This window comes from Bombina bombina, chromosome 4, assembly GCF_027579735.1.
Source record: "Bombina bombina isolate aBomBom1 chromosome 4, aBomBom1.pri, whole genome shotgun sequence".
Lineage (NCBI taxonomy): Eukaryota > Metazoa > Chordata > Amphibia > Anura > Bombinatoridae > Bombina > Bombina bombina.
In genome coordinates this window covers 31,361,524-31,382,184 of record NC_069502.1, presented here as the reverse complement: position 1 = coordinate 31,382,184, position 20,661 = coordinate 31,361,524, and the positions used below count along the sequence as shown (strand labels likewise).

The window sequence follows — 20,661 nt, the reverse complement described above, 5'->3', positions numbered from 1 at the left end:
CAGGAGCTTTAAATACCTTATCCAAACGTTTAGAATTAGTATCAAGAGGACCAGAATCCTCTATTTCTAAAGCAATTAGTACTTCTTTAAGTAAAGAACGAATAAATTCCATTTTAAATAAATATGAAGATTTATCAGCATCAACCTCTGAGACAGAATCCTCTGAACCAGAAGAGTCATCAGAATCAGAATGATGATGTTCATTTAAAAATTCATCTGTAGGGAGAGAAGTTTTAAAAGATTTTTTACGTTTACTAGAAGGAGAAATAACAGACATAGCCTTCTTTATGGATTCAGAAACAAAATCTCTTATGTTATCAGGAACATTCTGCACCTTAGATGTTGAAGGAACTGCAACAGGCAATGGTACTTTACTAAAGGAAATATTATCTGCATTAACAAGTTTGTCATGACAATCAATACAAACAACAGCCGGAGGAATAGCTACCAAAAGTTTACAGCAGATACACTTAGCTTTGGTAGATCCAGCACTAGACAGCGATTTTCCTGTAGTATCTTCTGACTCAGATGCAACGTGAGACATCTTGCAATATGTAAGAGAAAAAACAACATATAAAGCAAAATTGATCAAATTCCTTAAATGACAGTTTCAGGAATGGGAAAGAATGCCAAAGAACAAGCTTCTAGCAACCAGAAGCAATAAAAAATGAGACTTAAATAATGTGGAGACAAAAGCGACGCCCATATTTTTTAGCGCCAAATCAGACGCCCACATTATTTGGCGCCTAAATGCTTTTGGCGCCAAAAATGACGCCACATCCGGAACGCCGACATCTTTGGCGCAAAATAACGTCAAAAAAATGACGCAACTTCCGGCGACACGTATGACGCCGGAAACGGAAAAGAATTTTTGCGACAAAAAAAGAGTCAAATTTTTGAAGGTAAGAAAAAAATGATTAATTCAAATGCATTATCCCAAATATGAAACTGACTGTCTGAAAAATAAGTTAAGTTGAACATTCTGAGTCAAGGCAAATAAATGTTTGAATACATATATTTAGAACTTTATAAACAAAGTGCCCAACCATAGCTTAGAGTGTCACAGAAAATAAGATTTACTTACCCCAGGACACTCATCTACATGTTTGTAGAAAGCCAAACCAGTACTGAAACGAGAATCAGCAGAGGTAATGGTATATATAAGAGTATATCGTCGATCTGAAAAGGGAGGTAAGAGATGAATCTCTACGACCGATAACAGAGAACCTATGAAATAGACCCCGTAGAAGGAGATCACTGCATTCAAATAGGCAATACTCTCTTCACATCCCTCTGACATTCACTGCACGCTGAGAGGAAAACCGGGCTCCAACTTGCTGCGGAGCGCATATCAACGTAGAATCTAGCACAAACTTACTTCACCACCTCCATCGGAGGCAAAGTTTGTAAAACTGAATTGTGGGTGTGGTGAGGGGTGTATTTATAGGCATTTTGAGGTTTGGGAAACTTTGCCCCTCCTGGTAGGAATGTATATCCCATACGTCACTAGCTCATGGACTCTTGCTAATTACATGAAAGAAATACTACCAGCTAAACTACATATTTATATATACACACAATAAATATTACCGGCTAAACTACATATTTATATATACACACAATAAATACTACCAGCTAAACTACATATTTATATATACACAGAATAAATACTACCAGCTAAACTACATATTTATATATACACACAAATACTACCGGCTAAACTACATATTTATATACACACAATAAATATTACCGGCTAAACTACATATTTATATATACACACAATAAATACTACCAGCTAAACTACATATTTATATATATACACACAATAAATATTACCGGCTAAACTACATATTTATATATACACACAATAAATACTACATATTTATATATACACACAATAAATATTACCGGCTAAACTACATATTTATATATACACACAATAAATACTACCGGCTAAACTACATATTTATATATACACACAATAAATATTACCGGCTAAACTACATATTTATATATACACACAATAAATACTACCAGCTAAACTACATATTTATATATACACACAATAAATATTACCGGCTAAACTACATATTTATATATACACACAATAAATATTACCGGCTAAACTACATATTTATATATACACACAATAAATACTACCGGCTAAACTACATATTTATATATACACACAATAAATATTACCGGCTAAACTACATATTTATATACACACACAATAAATATTACCGGCTAAACGACATATTTATATACACACACAATAAATATTACTGGCTAAACTACATATTTATATATACACACAATAAATATTACCGGCTAAAGTACATATTTATATATACACACACAATAAATACTACCAGCTAAACTACATATTTATATACACACAATAAATATTACCGGCTAAAGTACATATTTATATATACACACAATAAACATTACCGGCTAAACTACATATTTATATACACACAATAAATATTACCGGCTAAACTACATATTTATATACACACAATAAATGGCTAAACTACATATTTATATACACACAATAAATATTACCGGCTAAACTACATATTTATATATACACAATAAATAATACCAGCTAAACTACATATTTATATACACACAATAAATATTACCGGCTAAACTACATATTTATATACACACACAATAAATATTACCGGCTAAACTACATATTTATATACACACAATAAATGGCTAAACTACATATTTATATATACACACAATAAATATTACCGGCTAAACTACATATTTATATACACACAATAAATGGCTAAACTACATATTTATATATACACACAATAAATATTACCAGCTAAACTACATATTTATATACACACAATAAATATTACCGGCTAAACTACATATTTATATATACACAATAAATATTACCGGCTAAACTACATATTTATATATACACAATAAATATTACCGGCTAAACTACATATTTATATACACACACACAATAAATATTACCGGCTAAACTACATATTTATATACACACAATAATTATTACCGGCTAAACTACATATTTATATATACACAATACATATTAGCGGCTAAACTACATATTTATATATACACAATAAATATTACCGGCTAAACTACATATTTATATACACACACAATAAATATTACTGGCTAAACTACATATTTATATACACACAATAATTATTACCGGCTAAACTACATATTTATATACACACAATAAATATTACCGGCTAAACTACATATTTATATACACACAATAAATACTACCGGCTAAACTACATATTTATATACACACAATAAATACTACCGGCTAAACTACATATTTATATATACACACAATAAATACTACCGGCTAAACTACATATTTATATATACACACAATAAATATTACCGGCTAAACTACATATTTATATACACACAATAAATATTACCGGCTAAACTACATATTTATATACACACTAAATAAATATTACCGGCTAAACTACATATTTATATACACACAATAAATATAAAATATAAAAAGAATGCTTTTGCGATCATGACTGTTCTTGTTTTGCATCACTATTCGCTTTTGAGAAAGACGTCCTAATAAAAGCCTTAGTGCAGACCACGGTCACACAGCTGTATCTCCAAACCTATTATTTTAGATAACATAAAACCGCACCCAGAGGAGCCCCAGATTACTCACAGCGTCATACTCCTCCTTGGACTCAAACCGCTCCTTCTGTATACGGGTCACATACAGCACATCAGTGTCAGGCAGAGCTTCCTCAATGCTGTCAAATTCCTCCTGAGATGGGACAGAGATTGCAGTTATCAGCCTGCAGTGACAATATGGGGGCAGGCGGGGGGGGGGGGGTCACAGATTGGGGTGACACAGTTTGTGGAGTTACTGTAATAAACGTCTGCATGACGCATATGAACTGTGACCTCTAAGCCAACTTAATTCTACAAAAAACAAGTAGAGATATGTTTCATGGTGGGATACAAACCAACCTACATCCTGAACAGCAGCGGGATAGACTAGATGGAACCCCCTGATAATCCTATACCATTAAAAACCCTAAGAGGAAAACGTACCCTTTCAACAAGCACATTTACATTTTGTACTAGAAAACTAAATAAGCTGATCCTAAGCTCATCCCTTTTCTAGACTTCCCCACTTATACAATTACAGTTATCTAAGAATTTATCCACAGCCCAAACTCAGTAATGCTAATGTGATATTTTACTAAAGCACACATCAAAAACAAATTATGCTTACCTGATCATTTTCTTTACTTCTGATGGAAAGAGTCCACAGCTGCATTCATTACTTTTGGGAAATAAGAACCTGGCCACCAGGAGGAGGCAAAGACAACCCAGCCAAAGGCTTAAATACTCCTCCCACTTCCCTCATCCCCCAGTCATTCTGCCGAGGAACAAGGAACAGTAGAAGAAATATCAGGTGAAAGGTGCCAGAAGAATAAAATAAGGACGCCCAACATAAAATTAAGGGTGAGCCGTGGACTCTTTCCATCAGAACAAAAGAAAATGATCAGGTAAGCATAATTTATGTTTTTCTTCTTAAATGGAAAGAGTCCACAGCTGCATTCATTACTTTTGGGAAAAAAATACCCAATCTAAAGAAGAAAATGAATATCAAAATGGAAGGGTACAATAGGCAGCCCATTCTGAGGGCACCAAGCTAGAAAAACACAAACCATCCCAAACCCCGCTTCTTCAGAGCCGGGTAGAAAATTAAGAGTGAAAAAGGCCCACAAGGATACAGACTCAGACAGTCCGAAGTCCAACCAGAGATCCCAAGCAGACTCCGCCAAAAGGTCGTCCCAAATCCCCCAAAAAGAAAAGGATAAGGAAGCCAACTGTATACCCAAAAGGGATAAAGATTCTCTAAAGGAACCATCTCCTGTAGACAACAAGAACCCAAGAATCGTACAGAAGCATATAAAATGACAGCTGAAAAACCAAATCCTCTACATCGGAACTCAGAAAAAAACTGAGTAATGAAGATACAGTAGGAACCCAGTAAAAAATGCCCGAGTCCAGAAACTCACCTTCCTTGGTACAATTCCGAGACATCCACAAGGAAAACTGCCAACAAGGCAAATACCAAAATGCCCACCCACCAGGCAACTAAGGCGCCGGACTAATCAAAAGTCCACTGGCCCAAAGACCTGCGAATGAACAACAGATCTCAGATCGTATCCCCAGCCGGACAAGCCCAAGCAATGGCAGATCTGAGCAGGGAAGCAAGGTAACCGAGGACCGACCCACGAAAGCAAAAGAGTAGACACAGCTACTCCATCTAGAGACACTCGAGAAGGCACAAGATCCAAGAAAACTCGCGAGCCAATCAACTTAAGTCTCAATGTCGGCCAAGAGCAGTTAGGAAAGAACAACAGAAGTTGACCATTGTCCGAACCGAAGAAAAAACCTGCTTCAACCTCTCACCCACCGGAGAGCTCCCACAAAGGAACTACATCTCTGAAGAGAGGAGAGAAAGACATAGTGAACCCCCAGAAACGAGAGCATCGAGAGACACCTGCCCAAGGAACAGGAGTGTCAAGGAAGAAACCGGGAGAAAACAAGGTCACTCCACTGTATCACAGAAAAGTCCCTCAGTGACGACCCCATTGAGTCAGCGCGCCTATCAAGCACAGAAATAAAAATCTTGCCCTTGCAACCATCCCCCTGTGAAGCTGGAACCGTCACCGACAAGGTACAACAGGCTGCTGACCCCAGGGAACCACAGCTACCCGGCACCTAGAAAAGTTGGCCCAAAGAAAAAGCCAGAACAAGGACGAAGGCGGAGGAACCCAGAACACTGAACTCCCCGGTCCCACCTAGGATCTTACATCCGTAACATCCCACGGCAATTTTCAAAAGAAGGATCCGAGAACAACTCCTCGACAACCAGAAGATCAGGATAAGTCCCCTGTGTCCTAAAAAGGTTAAACTAAACCATCATGCAGGAACAGAAATCCCTGGTCCTAGAGACCGATAGATCTCCCAGAGAACATCCGGACGAAGTTGGATAACAAGAGCAAGAGCAAATCCCAATCCAAAGGGAAGAGACCTCCTCACAGAAGACCAATGCTCTAAAAGTAGCAAGGACTCTCAAGTACGTACAAAGATGCTCGATAATTAGTCCACCAAGCAACAGAACACGAATGTGCTTGACCAGCGAGGCTAATCCCCTACCAGGGATCAAACGCCACCTCGTAAAACTACCCGAAGTAGTTAAGGCTGAACACACCCCTCCCATGGATGGAAACTGTAACCCATCAGGTTACCACGATGCCGAGGACAAGCTACCCACAGAACACTGCAGGACCCTATACCCCCCAGGATAAACCATAGGGGAGAAATACGTGGTTGTGGGTGCCACTTAAGCAGCAATCCCTAAACCACATGGGAAGGTCATTAGGACCTATAGATCGCCAGACTACACTGTCAGATGTCCTTAAGAGGAACAAACTTAACTCCCGAAGGGAAACCAGATCCCGAAGGTGACCCATCCAAGGAGAGATAGTCCAGAAGGTCACAAAACCAGAGACTCTCAGCGGAACAAGTCCTAACAGGACAATTTCCCAAGCCTCCAAAAGGCTAAAACCCACCCTGATGGGCAGACAAAAAGACGCGGTGCTAGGGCCTCTATCCTTCGCACCACGTGGAAGGAATACTCCAGCGCCCCAAAAAGCAGGAACAGAGTGACGCGCCGCATTTTTGCTGACCATTCCCCCGAGAGATAGTCATAAAAAAACCGAAACACTACCAAGAACCACTCAGACCCGAGAGTCCTGGTAAATGTGTAACTAGAAGCAAAATAACACAAACATTATTGTGAGAAATCTGTGCCCCTACCAGACCAGCTAGGCCGATAGTCACCACGTGTCTGAAAAAGTCGCATGACAGCAGAACTGAATCCAAGCAGGGCCAGCCCGCAACAGGGTTACCACTGCCAAGCAGACTATTCAACTCTCAGAGAGAAAATATGTAACAGATTAACATGGAGCCAGCATCAAAATGATGTAGAAACCAAAACGCGCCACCACCTCCAGACTCCCATCCGAGGAGGGAAAGACATAACTTGGGTTACCCGCATGTGTAGTATTAGAAGGGAGCAGTAGGAAACTCGCCTCCCGGAGGACAGGGCCCCCGAGGCAGAAGGCTCAGCAGTGTCTTGAATCCCCGAGCTCGAGGAACAAGGAGCTCTAGAACGGCCTGAGGAACATAACGGATGAACCTGTGTCCAAGGGTCCGATTCCCACTCATCACAGGACAAGGAGTCTGACCCAGAAAGTTGACCCGATTCAACATCAGTATCCTCCATAGTTGGATACTTAAAGTGGACTATAAAACCTAAATAAAAACAGCACCAGACACCCCCAATGACTGGGGCACTCACCACCTCCTGATAACCAGACTGCAGTAGACTATTATTCAGACGCCAAACAGACAGGAAGGCGGAAATGGGAGAGACAGACGTAAAAACCCCGGTCACCAGGTGAACCGTACAGTCCAAAAAACAAAAGTACGCCCAACCGTAGGGTCGCGTCACTTTGAAAGCCTATATGTTCCAAGCCAAGAGCCAGAAAAACACTACACATAAGCAGTTGAAATCACATAAAAACATGATTAAAACCCCCCCGTTCAATAATCCCCCTCAGGAGATATTAACCCTTGATTCCAAGATACTAAAGGAGTCCCATTGAGACCCCAAATTTTACCTAACAAATGCGTTACAGTGCAATCAGAGAAGGTAAAACAGGGCGGGCCGTGGACTCATCGTTTTTCGACATTTCCTTTTTCTTTTACAAGATACGATGAGTCCACGGATTTCATCCCTATTTATGGGATACAATACCAAAGCTATAGGACACGGATGAAAGGGAGGGACAAGACAGGGAACCTAAACGGAAGGCACCACTGCGTGAAGAACCTTTCTCCCAAAAACAGCCTCAGACGAGGCAAAAGTATCAAATTTGTAAAATTTTGAAAAAGTGTGAAGAGAAGACCAAGTTGCAGCTTTGCAAATCTGTTCAACAGAAGCATCATTGTTGAATGCCCATGAGGAAGCCTACAGCCCTAGTGGAATGAGCCGTAATTCGTTCAAGAGGCTGCTGTCCAGCAGTCTCATATGCAAAACGGATGATACTCTTCAGCCAAAAAGAAAGAGAAGTAGCAGTAGCCTTCTGACCCCTACGCTTCCCGGAAAACACAACAAACAGGGAAGAAGATTGACGAAAATCCTTAGGTGCCTGCAAGTAAAGCTTCAAGGCATGGACCACGTCCAAATTATGTAACAGTCGCTCCTTTTTAGAAGAAAGATTAGAACACAAGGAAGGAACAACAATTTCCTGATTTTTTATCTGAAACAACCTTAGGAAGAAACCAGGTTTGGTACATAACACTACCTTATCCGATGAAAAATAAGATAAGGAGAATCACATTGTAATGCCGAAAGCTCAGAAACTCTGCGAGCAGAAAAAATAGCAACCAAAAACAAAATTTTCCAAGATAATAACAATATCTATGGAATGCATAGGTTCAAACGGAACCCCTTGAAGAATCTTAAGAACCAAATTCAAACTCCAAGGAGGAGCAAATTGTCTAAACACAGGCCTGATTCTAGGAGAGCCTGACAAAAAGACCGAACATCTGGAACATCTGCCAGACGCTTGTACAACAAAATAGACAAAGCAGAAATCTGTCCCTTAAATGAACTTGCTGAAAATCCTTTCTCCAATCCATCTTGGAGAAAAGACAAAATCTTGGGAATCCTAACCCTACTCCATGAGTAGCCCTTGGATTCGCACCGATAAAGATATCTATGCCATATCTTATGGTAAATTTTCCTAGTAACAGGCTTACGTGCCTGAATCAAAGTATCTATAACCGAATCAGAAAACCCTTGCTTAGATAAACAAGCATTCAATTCGCCATGCAGTCAGCTGCAGAGAAACTAGATTCGGATGATGGAAGGGTCCCTGAAAGAGAACGTCGTTCCTCAACGGAAGCTACCAAAGAGGCTGGGAGGACATGTCCACCAGACCGGCATACCAAGTCCTGCGAGGTCACGCAGCGGCGATGAGTATCACCGATGCCCTCTCCTGCTTGACTCGAGCAATCACTCGTGGAAGATGAGCAAATGGAGGAAACACGTAAGTTAGGCTGAAGGACCAAGGCATCTATCAGCTCGGCCTGGGGATCCCTGGACCTGGCCCTGTATCTCGGAAGCTTGGCATTCTGGCGAGATGCCATGAGATCCAACTCGGGGCTGCCCCGTTTGAGAACAGGTCTGCAAATACCTCCGGATGGAGTTCCCACTCTCCCGGATGAAAGTCTGTCTGCTCAGAAAATCTGCTTCCCAGTTTTCCACTCCTGGGATGTAGATTGCCGACAAATAACAAGAGTGAGCCTCTGCCCACTGAATTAACTTAGCTACTTCTGTCATCGCTAAGGAACTCCTTGTTCCTCCCTGATGATTGATGAAAGCTACAGTAGTAATGTTGTCCGACTGGAGACTGATGAATTTGGCCGAAGCTAACTGAGGCCAAGCCTGAAGCGCATTAATTATTGCTCTCAACTCCAGAATATTGATGGGAAGTAGAGACGCCGAACGAGTCCACACACCCTGAGCCTTCAGGGAGCTCCAGACTGCTCCCCATCCTATCAGGCTGGCGTCCGTTGTCACTATCACCCTTGAGGGTCTGCGGAAGCACGTCCCTTGGGACAGATGATCCGACGACAACCACCATAGGAAAGAGTCCCTTGTCTCCAGAACTAGATCTATTTGAGGAGACAAATTTGCTCGTTTTCATCTCAGACCTTTACAACTGAGCATGCCAAGACAATGGAATGGTGATTATGCAAACTGAATGATGTCCATTGCAGCTACCATCAATCCAATTGCCTCCATGCACTGAGCCACTGACGGCCGAGGAATTGGACTGAAGGGTTCGGCATGTATTCAGAATCTTTAACTTTCTGACGTTCGTCAAAAGATCTTTATGGATTGAGAGTCGATTAGAGTTCCCAAGAAAGGAACCCTGGTCTGTGGAACTAACAAACTTTTCTAAATTCACCGTCCACCCGTGAGCCTTTAGAAAAGACAGAACAATGTTGGTATGAGACCTTGTCAGTTGGTAAGACAACACCTGGATCAGAATATCAACCAGATAGGGCGCTACTGTAATGCCCCGCGGCCTAGAACCGCCAGCAGAAACCCCAGAACCCTTTAAAAATTCTGGGAGCCGTGACCGAAAGTAAGAGTCACAAACCGAAAATGAACGTCTGTGGATAAGAACATGAAAATATGCATCCTTTAGATCCACGGTAAACAAAAATTTGACCCTCCTGGATCAATGTAAGAAAGGTACGAATAGCCTCCATCTTGAAAGACGGAACTCCGAGTAACCTGTTTAGGCTCTTAAGAGCTAAGATAGGTCTGAAAATTCCCTCTTTTGTGGGAACTACAAACAGATTTGAATACAACCCCTGTCCCTTCTCCTGAATTGGAACGGTACAAAATACTCTCATGGAGGACAGGTCTCTTACACGGCATAAAAACGCCTCCCTCATAAACTGCCACAGACAATCGAGAAAGAAGAAACCTTCCTCTGGGAGGAGAATTTCCGAATTCCAGCTTGTATCCCTGAGACACTATCACTAAAGCCCAGGGATCCAGACATCCCATATCCAAGCCTGGGTGAAGAAAGACAGTCTGCCCTTCATGCTGACTTGCCCTTGTTCCAAGGCAGGCGTGGACTCCAGGTGGATATGGCTTGCGAATAGACACCTTCCTGTTTAGAAGAAGAGGAAAGAGGGTTTCCCTTAAAATTTCAAAAGGCACAAAAATTACTCTGTCGACCCCTCTGAATGGATCTTGTTATCCTGAGAGAGGGAATGACCCTTACCTCCAGTGATGTCAGAAATAATCTCTTGCAGGTCAGTCCCAAACAGGGTTCTCCCTTTTAAGAAATAGCCAAAAGGCTTAGATTTAGAGGACACATCCGCAGACCAAGATTGCAACCCTAAGGGTCTGCACGCTAAGATGGAAAATCCTGAACTCTTAGTCGCCACTTTAGTAATCTGCAGAGAAGCATCCATAACAAAGGAATTAGCCAATTTAAGAGCTTTAATTATGTCCTGTATCTCTCCAAAGAAGTCACAGACATAAGAGATTCTTCCAGGGCATCAAACCAATAAGCAGCCACAGTCGTAACCGTGAAAAATGCAGGCCGCCAGTTGCAAAGAAAAACTTCTTAAGGAGACACTCTAATTTCCCTAGGGTCCTTGAAGGTACAACTACCCCAAAAACGATAGGAGCTCTTTCCGCCTTGGCTAAACGAACTACTATCACCTTAGGAACCGTCCGCCAAGAATTCCTGATAGCATCCGCTATAGGATACATCTCCCTGAAAACGGGAGAAGGAAGGAAAGGAAAAGTTTAAACTAACCATTAGGCTACTATAGCTGGCTGGATGTACTGCAATACTAGGTTAATGCATGGAATCCTGTGAAGGGGAAAATCAGTTGCTGCTGGATTTAAAACCCCAGAACTTACCTCCATAAAAGGAGAAGTTCAGAAAAAAAGGAAAAGCAATGTTTTAAGATAAACACAAAAAAACATTACCGTCACTTTAAATTCACTTATTTCTGTGTCAGAAATAACTAAGTATCATGTGAACCTTGCTAGTAATAGACATTGCAATGAACACTAAAGCAACCATGTCTTGTGCACGCCATCCATAAAAAATTGCAAGGAACCGCAGAGCACCGCATGTGGGCCAAAATAACTTTATGCTATGTGTGCACTTGTTCCATTTTAAGCACAAAGCTGCAACATACTTTAAACAGCTAAAATGAATCAAGAAAAGGAACCCCACAAAAAAACGGCACTATCACTTTAAGTGCAAAAATAACGTTATTTTTTGTGCATTGTTAGTCCCTTCAGGACGTAATGGATGAACACATAAGCATCCAGAATACCTTGAACAAAATCAACCCATAAAAACGCTACTGTCTCTTTAAATGTGTAAAATGCCTCACATTTGTAACTTAACAGTAGAGAAATTAAACATATGGTGTAGGGCTTCTTATACAACTAGATGTGTAAATAAAAGTTGGGTGGTACTGTGCCTTTAAATAGGAAACCAAAACGAGCAGTATCATAATACAATAAATTGCTACAGTTGTTCCTCCTAGATTGCTAACGTAATGGAGTTAACAAGTCTGACTCCTTTACCACACTGCCACTGTTCCTGTCTCACCACAGACAGCACACAATGCACTGCAAATTTTTAATAAACACGCACAAGTCTCTGCTGAATTAACCACAGCAAATGAAAATGCCACACATTTGTTCCCGACATAGGCATTGCCAGTCACAACATTAACCGGGACTGACATAAAAAAAGGCGCGCAAACTGTCCTAGTGCGACAAAGCGTAGCCTTGCTCCGCCCATCGTGGGCGTATTAAACTGCAACTCCCGGGCTAAGAAAATGAGGTCGTCGGAAAGACCTACGCACCAAGGCTCCGCCCATCGTGGGCGTGCAGTGCTTAAACTCCCGGGCAATAATAAAGTAAAAATGGAGTCTTAACATTTGTAACTTTACATGTAACCGCTCCAGATAAACATTAAAAACTTGTATTTGGAGTAACGCCAGCAAGTGTGCTAGAACACAATAAGGCAACTCTGTAGAACCCCACAGAATAAAACTAGACATAGTCCGGACTGCAACTGTATCAAAACACTGCTTGTGAGACAGTAAAATAAAGCTGTCCGTTTTCCAGCCCCAGCCGTTAAAACAGTACTCTCAGAAGAAGAGAACAGTCTCAGCACAATAAGAGCCCTTTCGTAGCACAGCCCTTGACATGTGTGCATGAAATGTAGTGCTACCTTTGTTCTGAGAGGATGTGTCCCTAGAAATAAGAAAGTTAGCACTTACCTTGAATGCTGAGAGACAGCATGGCAGCCCAGCAGGTGGTCAGAGGTCCTCTCCCTCCCATAGCCCTGTGGACAAAGATCAGCCTGAGTTAAAAGTGCTTAGGCTATCTAGATTGGGGCAGCAAACATGTATAGGAGGCGCAGTGAGAATTTTATCCCACCAGTTCCTATTGCTTCAAAGCCACCAAATGCTTCTCTTTTTGTATTGAAGAGACTGATCTGGTCTAGGCTACACACTAGCACAAAGTGGCACCAGTTAAAAAAATAATAAACTCTTGATTGAAGATTCTAAACTAACACCTCACTTTACCTCTCCCTATCACTAACACAGGCAAAGAGATTGACTGTGGTGGGAGGGAAGGGAGGAGTTATATATACAGCTCTGCTGTGGTGATCTTTGCCTCCTTCTGCTGACCAGGAGGTGAATATCCCACAAGTAAGGATGAAATCCGTTGACTTATCGTATCTTGTAAAAGAAATGATCTTACCAGAATCCACGCCGTGGGACAGGAACACGACCCTTCAAGTGTGACGAATAGTAGCCTTGCCTCCACCATGAATTTGAGAGAGGACAGCAGGTAGTGAAGTTCGACAACGCCAAGTGCTGAAAAGGAGCTGTGAATACGAGTCGGGATGGTGTCGCAGGGGAAGCTCCCACTGCATCTCCGGAATTTCACTTTTGCCCAAGCCTTCACACGAGAGACTGAAAGGACTACTTAAAACTCCCGTTTCTTGTCTAAGAGTAGCACCCTCCATAATAAACATTAATATAGAAAAAAATAAAATAATAAAAGAGAAAAAGAAAAAAAGAAAAAAAAAACACAAAAAAAAACAAAAAACAACTTCTGACACTGCTCTGCCAACCTCCTGGGATGAAAGGCAAAGAATGACTGGGGGATGAGGGAAGTGGGAGGAGTATTTAAGTCTTTGTCTCCTCCTTGTGGCCAGGTTCTTATTTCCCAAAAGTAATGAATGCAGCTGTGGACTCTTTCCATTTAAGAAGAAAATTAAAAACAGTTTACATTGATCACTTAAAGGAATAGTTTAGTCAAAACTAAACTTTCACGATTCAGATAGAGCATGCAATTATAAGCAACTTTCTAATTTCTTCATTCTCTTGGTATCTTTATTTGAATGTAAACTTAGGAGCTGGCCCATTTTTGACTCAGCACCTGGGTAGCGCTTGCTGATTGGTGGCTACATTTAGACACTAATCAGAAAGTGCTACCCAGGTTTGAACCAAACATGGGCTGGCTCCTATGTGTACATTCCTGCTTTTTAAAATAAAGATACCAAGAGAACAAAGACAAAATGATAATAGGAGTAAATTAGAAAAGTTGCATAAAATTGCTGCTCTTTCTGAATCATGAAAGTTTAATTTTGACGAGACTGTTCCTTTAAGGGAGACACATATATTTGTGTCCTTTGCACTTTATCTATAACATTATTACAAACATTGTTGTAAACACTGCCGACGTACAGTGCTCAAGATACATGCACCTTCCTGAACCTACCTCAGTATTCTCTCATTGAAAAACAAAGGATACAGAGAGAAAGGGGTCATCTTATTAAAGGGAATTGGAAATATTTTAAAAAGCTACTAGGTGAATTATGACTTCTATCTCCTTTTGCTACAACATTAGTGCTATATATGGGTTTAGCTCTGATTTTAAAAGGAACGGTGTACACAAAAACAAGTGCATAGTTAAAGCATTATACGTTAGTAAACTTTGCAATATACATTAGATATTTTGCAGCTAAAGTTCCTAAAACTAAGACCTTGGTGCGTTTTCAGTGCTTATGTATATGTACGTAATACTCGCAGCAGAACTATGGGGTTTTCCCACACTCCCTAACTAGGTGAATACAGCCAGGAAGTTACTGACCAACATATATAGATATTGAAGCTATATTTGCTAATATCATAGCAGCAGAACAGAGAAATTGTTTTCAGCTAAAATCAGACAGCCCCGTGCCGTTTCCTAACCGAGCACCAGGTTACCAAGCCAGTAACGGCACAAACTTCTACAAACACCGGAGCTGACAATGCTCTGTGTGATATGATCCTTGCCGAGATTCATTGAGTGCTTTATTTAACTAGTACACTGTCCCTTTAACTGTTAACATACATACCCTCCCAAGCACATTTAAAATACAACGTATATACGTTTTTCTGATCACTACAAATCTGATGTATAGCTTTATGCTTGTGACACTGTATCACACAGAGCAGTGCACAAGCTCACCTTTACAACGTGCAGAACCACATGCCTCGTATTATAACCTTCATCTGTCTGTTTACCTGCTTGATTCCCTTCGATGCTACAAAGTGTATGATATTGGATGGCATGCGTAGGTTGCGGGGAGTGACGTATCGTAGGTTTACACGGTATTGCGTCAGGAGGAAGGCAAGAGAATGAACAGTACGCCCGTGCTTCAGGTCTCCAACCATGGTTATCTGAAATGAGAAGATTAACAAATACATCCATGTAGCAAGATGTCACTTACAGCTCAAACCCCACATTCAGAAAGCAGACTGTATGTGCTATGAGTTGTAGGTATAGTGCAGGTTATCCCAAGCAAATAAACCACCCTGTGCTGGGGCTGCTCACCGTCATTCCATTGACTGTCCCCAGTTCCTCGCGGATTGTAAAGATGTCCAGGAGGGCCTGCGTAGGGTGCTCCCCCACACCATCTCCTGCATTAATCACAGGTTTCCGACAATGCTTAGCCGCAAGCTGAGAAGAATAAAGAAAAAGAAAAATGGATGCTTTACTGATAAATGTATTTCTTTCCGGATATGGTGAGTCCACAGTTTCATCGATTACCGTTGGGAATATCACTCCTGGCCAGCAGGAGAAGGCAAAGAGCACCACAGATAAACTGTTAAGTATCACTTCCCTTCCCACAACCCCCAGTCATTCGACCGAAGGAAAATGGAGAAAAAGGAAGGAACACAAGGTGTAAAGCTGCCTGAAATTTAGTCAAAAACAACAACAACTGACTGGAAATAATAGGGCGGGCCTTGGACTCACCATATCCAAAAAACATAATTTATGCTTACCTGATAAATTCCTTTCTTCTGTAGTGTGATCAGTCCACGGGTCATCATTACTTCTGGGATATTAACTGCTCCCCTACAGGAAGTGCAAGAGGATTCACCCAGCAGAGCTGCATATAGCTCCTCCCCTCTACGTCACTCCCAGTCATTCGACCAAGGACCAACGAGAAAGGAAAAGCCAAGGGTGAAGTGGTGACTGGAGTATAAATTAAAAAATATTTACCTGCCTTAAAAACAGGGCGGGCCGTGGACTGATCACACTACAGAAGAAAGGAATTTATCAGGTAAGCATAAATTATGTTTTCTTCTGTTAAGTGTGATCAGTCCACGGGTCATCATTACTTCTGGGATACCAATACCAAAGCAAAAGTACACGGATGACGGGAGGGATAGGCAGACTCTTTATACAGAAGGAACCACTGCCTGAAGAACCTTTCTCCCAAAAATAGCCTCCGATGAAGCAAAGGTGTCAAATTTGTAAAATTTGGAAAAAGTATGAAGCGAAGACCAAGTTGCAGCCTTGCAAATCTGTTCAACAGAGGCCTCATTCTTGAAGGCCCAAGTGGAAGCCACAGCTCTAGTAGAATGAGCTGTAATTCTTTCAGGGGGCTGCTGTCCAGCAGTCTCATAAGCTAAACGAATTATGCTACGAAGCCAAAAAGAAAGAGAGGTAGCGGAAGCTTTTTGACCTCTCCTCTGCCCAGAGTAAATGACAAACAGAGAAGACGTTTGTCGGAATTCCTTAGTTGCCTGCAAGTAAAATATTAGAGCCCGGACTACATCCAGGTTGTGCAGTAGACGTTCCTTCTTTGAAGAAGGATTTGGGCATAAAGAAGGAACAACAATCTCTTGATTGATATTCCTGTTAGTAACTACCTTAGGTAAGAACCCAGGTTTAGTACGCAGGACTACCTTATCCGAATGAAAAATCAAATAAGGAGAATCACAATGTAAGGCTGATAATTCAGAGACTCTTCGAGCCGAGGAAATAGCCATTAAAAATAGAACTTTCCAAGATAACAACTTTATATCAATGGAATGAAGGGGTTCAAACGGAACGCCCTGTAAAACATTAAGAACAAGGTTTAAACTCCATGGTGGAGCAACAGTTTTAAACACAGGCTTAATCCTGGCCAAAGCCTGACAAAAAGCCTGGACGTCAGGAACTTCTGACAGACGTTTGTGTAACAGAATGGACAGAGCTGAGATCTGTCCCTTTAATGAACTAGCAGATAAACCCTTTTCTAAACCTTCTTGTAGAAAAGACAATATCCTAGGAATCCTAACCTTACTCCAAGAGTAACCTTTGGATTCACACCAATGTAGGTATTTACGCCATATCTTATGGTAAATCTTTCTGGTAACAGGTTTCCTAGTCTGTATTAAGGTACTAATAACTGACTCAGAAAACCCACGTCTTGATAAAATTAAGCGTTCAATTTCCAAGCAGTCAGCTTCAGAGAAGTTAGATTTTGATGTTTGAAGGGACCCTGTATCAGAAGGTCCTGTTTCAGAGGTAGAGACCAAGGCGGACAGGATGACATGTCCACCAGGTCTGCATACCAAGTCCTGCGTGGCCACGCAGGTGCTATTAGAATCACTGATGCTCTCTCTTGTTTGATTCTGGCTATCAATCGAGGAAGCAACGGGAAGGGTGGAAACACGTAAGCCATCCTGAAGTCCCAAGGTGCTGTCAGAGCATCTATCAGGACTGCTCCTGGATCCCTGGATCTGGACCCGTAACGAGGAAGCTTGGCGTTCTGTCGAGACGCCATGAGATCTATCTCTGGTTTGCCCCAACGTCGAAGTATTTGGGCAAAGACCTCCGGATGAAGTTCCCACTCCCCCCGGATGAAAAGTCTGACGACTTAAGAAATCCGCCTCCCAGTTCTCCACTCCCGGGATGTGGATTGCTGACAGGTGGCAAGAGTGAGACTCTGCCCAGCGAATTATCTTTGATACTTCCATCATAGCTAGGGAGCTTCTTGTCCCTCCCTGATGGTTGATGTAAGCTACAGTCGTGATGTTGTCCGACTGAAACCTGATGAACCCCCGAGTTGTCAACTGGGGCCAAGCCAGGAGGGCATTGAGAACTGCTCTCAATTCCAGAATGTTTATTGGCAGGAGACTCTCCTCCTGACTCCATAGTCCCTGAGCCTTCAGGGAATTCCAGACGGCACCCCAACCTAGAAGGCTGGCGTCTGTTGTTACAATTGTCCAGTCTGGTCTGCTGAATGGCATCCCCCTGGACAGGTGTGGCCGAGAAAGCCACCATAGAAGAGAATTTCTGGTCTCTTGATCCAGATTCAGAGAAGGGGATAAGTCTGAGTAATCCCCATTCCACTGACCTAGCATGCACAGTTGCAGTGGTCTGAGGTGTAAGCGTGCAAAGGGTACTATGTCCATTGCCGCTACCATTAAGCCGATTACCTCCATACATTGAGCCACTGACGGGTGTTGAATGGAATGAAGAGTGCGGCAAGCACTTTGAAGTCTTGATAGCCTGTCCTCTGTCAGGTAAATCTTCATTTCTACAGAATCTATAAGAGTCCCCAGGAAGGGAACTCTTGTGAGTGGAACGAGTGAACTTTTCTTTTCGTTCACCTTCTATCCATGTGACCTTAGAAATGCCAGCACTAACTCTGTATGAGATTTGGCAGTTTGAAAGCTTGAAGCTTGTATCAGAATGTCGTCTAGGTATGGAGCTACCGAGATTCCCCGCGGTCTTAGTACCGCCAGAAGAGCACCCAGAACCTTTGTGAAGATTCTTGGCGCTGTAGCCAATCCGAATGGAAGAGCCACAAACTGGTAATGCCTGTCTAGGAAGGCAAACCTTAGGTACCGGTAATTATCTTTGTGAATCGGTATGTGCAGGTAAGCATCTTTTAAATCTACAGTGGTCATGTACTGACCCTCTTGGATCATAGGTAAAATTGTCCGAATAGTCTCCATCTTGAACGATGGAACTCTTAGGAATTTGTTTAGGATCTTTAAGTCCAGGATTGGTCTGAAAGTTCCCTCTTTTTTGGGAACCACAAACAGATTTGAGTAAAACCCCTGTCCCTGTTCCGATCGTGGAACTGGATGGATTACTCCCATTAACAAGAGCTCTTGTACGCAGCGTAGAAAAGCCTCTTTCTTTGTCTGGATTGTTGACAATCTTGACAGATGAAATCTCTCTCTTGGAGGAGAGTATTTGAAGTCCAGAAGGTATCCCTGAGATATTATCTCTAGCGCCCAGGGATCCTGAACATCTCTTGCCCAAGCCTGGGGGCTGTTTTGGGGGCAGCAGCAGGTTTCCTAGTCTGCTTGCCCTTGTTCCAGGACTGGTTAGGTTTCCAGCCTTGTCTGTAGCGAGCAACAGCTCCTTCCTGTTTTGGTGCAGAGGAAGTTGATGCTGCTCCTGCTTTGAAATTACGAAAGGAACGAAAACTAGACTGTCTAGTCTTGGCTTTGTCCTGAGGCAGGGCATGGCCTTTACCTCCTGTAATGTCAGCGATAATCTCTTTCAACCCGGGCCCGAATAAGGTCTGCCCTTTGAAAGGTATATTAAGCAATTTAGACTTAGAAGTAACATCAGCTGACCAGGATTTTAGCCACAGCGCCCTGCGTGCCTGAATGGCGAATCCTGAATTCTTCGCCGTAAGTTTAGTAAGATGTACTACGGCCTCCGAAATGAATGAATTAGCTAGTTTAAGGACTCTAAGCCTGTCCGTAATGTCGTCCAGAGTAGCTGAACCAATGTTCTCTTCCAGAGACTCAATCCAGAATGCCGCTGCAGCCGTGATCGGCGCAATGCATGCAAGGGGTTGCAATATAAAACCTTGTTGAACAAACATTTTCTTAAGGTAACCCTCTAACTTTTTATCCATTGGATCTGAAAAAGCACAGCTATCCTCCACCGGGATAGTGGTACGCTTAGCTAAAGTAGAAACTGCTCCCTCCACCTTAGGGACCGTTTGCCATAAGTCCCTTGTGGTGGCGTCTATTGGAAACATTTTTCTAAATATCGGAGGGGGTGAGAACGGCACACCGGGTCTATCCCACTCCTTAGTAACAATTTCAGTAAGTCTCTTAGGTATAGGAAAAACCTCAGTACTCGTCGGTACCGCAAAATATTTATCCAACCTACACATCTTCTCTGGTATTGCAACTGTGTTACAATCATTCAGAGCCGCTAACACCTCCCCTAGTAATACACGGAGGTTTTCCAGTTTAAATTTAAAATTTGAAATATCTGAATCCAGTCTGTTTGGATCAGAACCGTCACCCACAGAATGAAGTTCTCCGTCCTCATGTTCTGCCACCTGTGACGCAGTGTCTGACATGGCCCTAATATTATCAGCGCACTCTGTTCTCACCCCAGAGTGATCACGCTTACCTTTTAGTTCTGGTAATTTAGCCAAAACTTCAGTCATAACAGTAGCCATATCCTGTAATGTGATTTGTAATGGCCGCCCAGCTGTACTCGGCGCTACAATATCACGCACCTCCCTCTGAGCGGGAGATGTAGGTACTGACACGTGAGGCGAGTTAGTCGGCATAACTCTCCCCTCGTTGTTTGGTGAAATTTGTTCAATTTGTACAGATTGATTTTTATTTAAAGTAGCATCAATACAG

The 20,661-nt window shown here is 42.0% G+C and overlaps 1 protein-coding gene across 3 annotated transcripts in view; it reads right to left on the bottom strand.

The window, feature by feature from the left end:
* Window positions 1-20,661, bottom strand: part of CAD (carbamoyl-phosphate synthetase 2, aspartate transcarbamylase, and dihydroorotase) — a 290,191-nt gene that overhangs the window by 42,793 nt on the left and 226,737 nt on the right. For all 3 annotated transcript variants that reach the window (XM_053709445.1, XM_053709446.1, XM_053709447.1), the window contains 3 exons: window positions 15,593-15,718; window positions 15,283-15,438; window positions 3,713-3,814 (listed from right to left, as the gene is read on the bottom strand). In XM_053709445.1, coding sequence (XP_053565420.1) covers window positions 3,713-3,814; window positions 15,283-15,438; window positions 15,593-15,718 — 384 coding nt within the window. The remainder of the gene's footprint in view (window positions 1-3,712; window positions 3,815-15,282; window positions 15,439-15,592; window positions 15,719-20,661) is intronic.